This window comes from Thamnophis sirtalis, unplaced genomic scaffold (genome assembly GCF_051295495.1).
Source record: "Thamnophis sirtalis isolate CommonGarterSnake01/CBP01778 unplaced genomic scaffold, rThaSir2_p1.2 scaffold_11, whole genome shotgun sequence".
Taxonomy (NCBI): Eukaryota; Metazoa; Chordata; class Lepidosauria; order Squamata; family Natricidae; genus Thamnophis; species Thamnophis sirtalis.
In genome coordinates, this window is record NW_028261391.1 from 59,851,010 (window position 1) to 59,855,506 (window position 4,497).

General features: G+C 48.6%; 1 protein-coding gene across 1 annotated transcript; it reads left to right on the forward strand.

The window, feature by feature from the left end:
* Nucleotides 1–2,543: 2,543 nt before the first annotated feature.
* Nucleotides 2,544–4,253, forward strand: NANOS1 (nanos C2HC-type zinc finger 1). The gene has a single exon (XM_087725886.1). The coding sequence runs from the start codon at nucleotides 2,714–2,716 to the stop codon at nucleotides 3,578–3,580; it is 867 nt and encodes a 288-aa protein (XP_087582012.1). The 5' UTR covers nucleotides 2,544–2,713; the 3' UTR covers nucleotides 3,581–4,253.
* The last annotated feature ends 244 nt before the right edge of the window (nucleotides 4,254–4,497 follow it).

The window sequence follows — 4,497 nt, forward strand, 5'->3', positions numbered from 1 at the left end:
TCTTGTGCAAGCATCTTATATACCTGAGGACTATTTTGGAAGGATTTGAAGTTGGTTTCCCAAAACATTGGACATGCTTTTGAGAAACCACTAGGCAATGAATCCTGCAAAGAATTCATTCGAATCAGGAAGGAAACCCAGTTCTGTCAGCGTTATGTTGCCTATTTGTTCACCAATAAGTGCAAAATGGGCATCAGTAATTATACAGCCATGTTTTCCTGCCAGTTCACAAACTGGAGGAAAACTCTTTGATGTGGCCATCTGGCTGCACCTTCAGAGGCAGTGAGGTGCTGCCAGAGAAGAAAAGATGCATGGAGGCAATCAATTCTGAGTTTACCCAGCTCTCCAGAGCAGATGGCCAGCATCTTTCTGGTCTCTACAACTCCCAATGTATGATATTGGAGGACCGAGACTGATTAGTAGGCAAAGCAAAGTCAAGAAAAGCATAACACTGTTTTTGTGGCTAGGCATATGGGGTAAGATGGTAGTGTGATAAGCAGGGCCGGATTTTCCTATAGGCTAACTAGGCTTCAGCCTAGGGCCTCAAGATCAAGAGGGGCCTACATTCAAATTGTTAGCAAAATTAAAATTACACTATTCTAAAAACAGTGAACACTAAAACACTGAACCGAAAATAAGGAGAAATTCTACGCATATGACTAATAAACAAACATAAAAATGTATTGGTTAAGATCGTTCCAGCGCCGCGACAGTTGGGGAGCCCGCCCACGTTCCCGGCACTGGCGGTCAGGCGAGAGGCGCGTCCGCTCCCAGTAGCCGCCCCGTTGACACGGAGCCCACCAGCGGCCGGGCAGGTGAGGGCAAGGGGGCTGAGCCGGGCAGCTGAGCGCAGCAGGGGAGGCGGCTGGCCTCGCTGCCTTTGCCGCAGAGCAGAGCCGCCCTCCGTCGGGAGGCCAGCTATAGATATTGATATATATTGATATATATCACAGTAATGATGTATTTTATTGTCTCTCATGTAATTTACAAACTTAAAAATGGGAGGTGAAAGGGCCTCATAAGTGGAATAGCCTAGGGCCTTTTTTCATCTAAATCCGGCCCTGGTGATAAGAAATAATATTTCCAAGTGCAGGAACACAATCTCTGCAAAACCACACAAGTCTTCTGTACAAACCAGGGATTCCACCTCCACCTGCTTGCCAAACACACATACACAGAAACAAGGAGTTGTGTGTTGCGTAGAGAAAAAGAAGTGTGTGTCTTTTTGTACACATGCCCAACACTGCAATATTTCCTCCTCTCCTTTGGAAAAGTTTAGAGCAGACTTCGGTTAAGCTCCCACAATTGAGAGGCCAACTTCGATTTCACCACGCTGGTTTGTTCTAATTCAGTGTTTCTCAACCTTGGCAACTGGAAGATGTCTGGACTTCAACTCCCAGAATTCCCCAGCCAGCGAATGCTGGCTGGGGAATTCTGAGAGTTGAAGTCCGGACATCTTCCAGTTGCCAAGGTCGCTGGCTGGGGAATTCTGGGAGTTGAAGTCCAGACATCTTCAAGTTGCCAAGGTCCCCAGCCAGCGACCTTGGCAACTTGAAGATGTCCGGACTTCAACTCCCAGAATTCTCCAGCCAGCATTCGCTGGCTGGGGGAATTCTGGGAGTTGAAGTCCAGACATCTTCAAGTTGCTATGGTTGAGAAACACTGTTCTAATTCAACCACACCTGGCGCCTCGAAAGAATTAAAAATAAAATAAACTTAGTTCTGAAAATTACCGAATGAGCTTTCACCGTGGAAAAGGATTCCAGGATTCATTCCTACGGGGAGAGGGGGGGGGAAAGAGACCCTCCACTGGCCGGTTTCTCCAAGCCTCCGCGGGTCTCCTACCTCAGTGTTTCCCAACCTTGGCAACTTGAAGATGTCCGGACTTCAACTCCCAGAATTCCCCAGCCAGCGACCTTGGCAACTTGAAGATGTCCGGACTTCAATTCCCAGAATTCCCCAGCCAGCATTCGCTGTCTTAGCCACAGAGCCACCTAGTCAAGCTATTCATTAAGGTCATCTCTGAATTCCTTTATACCAGTGTATGTTTAGAATGTTTAGCAAATGATTAAACCCTGAACAGGAAATGGATCAAGGATATGTGATGTCCCCATGTTTGCTTAATGCTTATAGAGCAGTGTTTCTCAACCTTGGCCACTTGAAGATGTCTGGACTTCAATTCCCAGAATTCCCCAGCCAGCGACCTTGGCAACTTGAAGATGTCCGGACTTCAACTCCCAGAATTCCCCAGCCAGCATTCGCTGGCTGGGGAATTCTGGGAGTTGAAGTCCGGACATCTTCAAGTTGCCAAAGGTTGGGAAACACTGTACCTGCCCCGAGTTAAAGCAGCGAGCAAGCCTAACGCCTGGGAAGAGATGTGGGGGGGAAAAAAGGGTCTCCGAGCCCCTCAGCCAATAACAGGCCAGGGGAGGTGGGGCCCCTTTGGCTGCTGCCCAATGAGAGCGCAGCCTGGGGATTGCTCCTCCTCTGTCCCGCCAGCTCTCCCCCCCCTCCCCTCCCTATTTCAGCAGCTGCAAGCGCTTAAAAGCTTCGCAGGAGAGAAGGCGGAGTTTTTCAGCGGCTGTTTGGCTGAGCGGCTGGCTGGCTGGTTCGAGTCTTCTTCGCGCCGTTCGCCTGCGAAAAAGCGCCAGAGGTTTTGGGGTGCTGTTTTTGTTTGGAAGGGACGCGGGGTCCTTTCTCCTCTGCACCCCCGATGGAGGCTTTCCACCCGAGCAAGCTGGAGAAGCACCACCACCATCACCACCACCACCATCATCAGCCGGTGGAGTTTTTGCAAGGAGGCGGCAGGTACGCGGCCAAGAGCCACGGCGCTTACGGGAACGCCTTCAACTCTTGGAACGACTACCTGGGCTTGGCCACGCTGATCACCAAAGCGGTCAACCAGGAGAAGGGCTTCCGCGCCGGATCCTCCTCCGTGGTTGTAGCGGCCGCCGTGCAGCAGGTCCCGGCCACCGAGGAAGGCGAGGAGGAGGAGGAGGAAGAAGAAGAGGAGGAGGACGAGGAAGAGGAGGAGGAAGACGACGAAGAGGGAGCCCCTTATTTCGAGAGCTCCCTGGATTTGCACGACTTTGACTTGTTAGGGCACCACCGCCATCACCACCACCTCCTTAACCCGAGCGAAAACCTGCTGGAGGAGCGTTTCGCCGATTTCAGCCCCTTCTCCGGCAGAGCCAGCCCGGCTTCGGTGGTCTTCAATTGCTCCCCGGGCCATCTGGAAAGAGATCGCTCGCCTCACGCTTGGGGCGGCCGCCTGGTGGTGGACGGCAGGCTGCCGGCTCCGCCCAAGAGCGCCTCCAGGCTGCTGAAGCCGGAGTTGCAAGTGTGCGTTTTCTGCCGGAATAATAAAGAAGCCGTGGCTCTCTACACCACGCACATCCTTAAAGGACCCGACGGGCGAGTCTTGTGCCCGGTGCTGAGGCGATACACTTGCCCTCTCTGTGGAGCCAGTGGGGACAACGCGCACACCATCAAGTATTGCCCCTTGTCGAAAATGCACGGCAGCGCCCCCAAACAGCCGCTTAAAAACGCCCGGCATCTCTTGGGCAAGAAGCTCCGCTAGGGGGCGCTGGCCGAGCCTTGGCCGCGTCAGTGTTTGTGTGGAGAACCGGGACTGCGGATCAAAAACATTGCATCAAGAAAGAAAAAATATCCACTACGATTTCATTTTTATTTTATTTTTAATTTTTCTGTTCTCTTGCGCGCGTGTGCCCTCTACTGGGATATAAAGAAAAAGGCATTTTCCTTTTTTTTGGGGTTATTTTTTTTTAAACACCAATTGTAATCAAATGTTTCCTAATATATTTAAATATGAAGACGTAGAATGTACAGAGAGATGTTCTTGATTTATGTATCAAATAACAGTATAGTTTCTAGTTTGTATATGTAGTAGCCAGGGAGCCTGGCCTCTGAAATTAACTCTTTAAGAATTATAACATAACCTACCGTTTAGACAGGTACTGTATTTGTTTATTGTGAAACTTACCTGATTTTTTTAAATGGGACTAAGGATATATCTTAGGCATATATGCTCCGGTTGCTGTAGCTTTGTTTAATATTCTTGGCTGGAAAAGGGAGCACTTTTGAATAAAGAAAATGCTGTCTTTAAAGGAGGCAGAATAATACAACTTTAAATATGTATGAATCAAATAATTTTTAAAGAGCTGTTTGGCTGGTCCTACAATGGTTATAAAACAAGGTTGGAAAGGTCATTTATTAAATGTGTTGAATTGGCATTTGCTGCTTTTGCTGTCTTCATTGTCTTCAAGCAATATTTTGGTTACTTTTTAAAAAAAGGCTGCACTTTATGTATGCTTAAAAAGTCTTAGTTTTGAATTTACATCTTAACCTTTTTTTGCCTAACAGCTGTTAAGCTCCATTTCAAGCACCTGCCTGATTTGAGATTTCACCTGTTGCCTTCTTCATTGTGGGTTTATCCAAATGCTAGTTTCTTCCAGCTGTCTCAATTGAGACTTGATT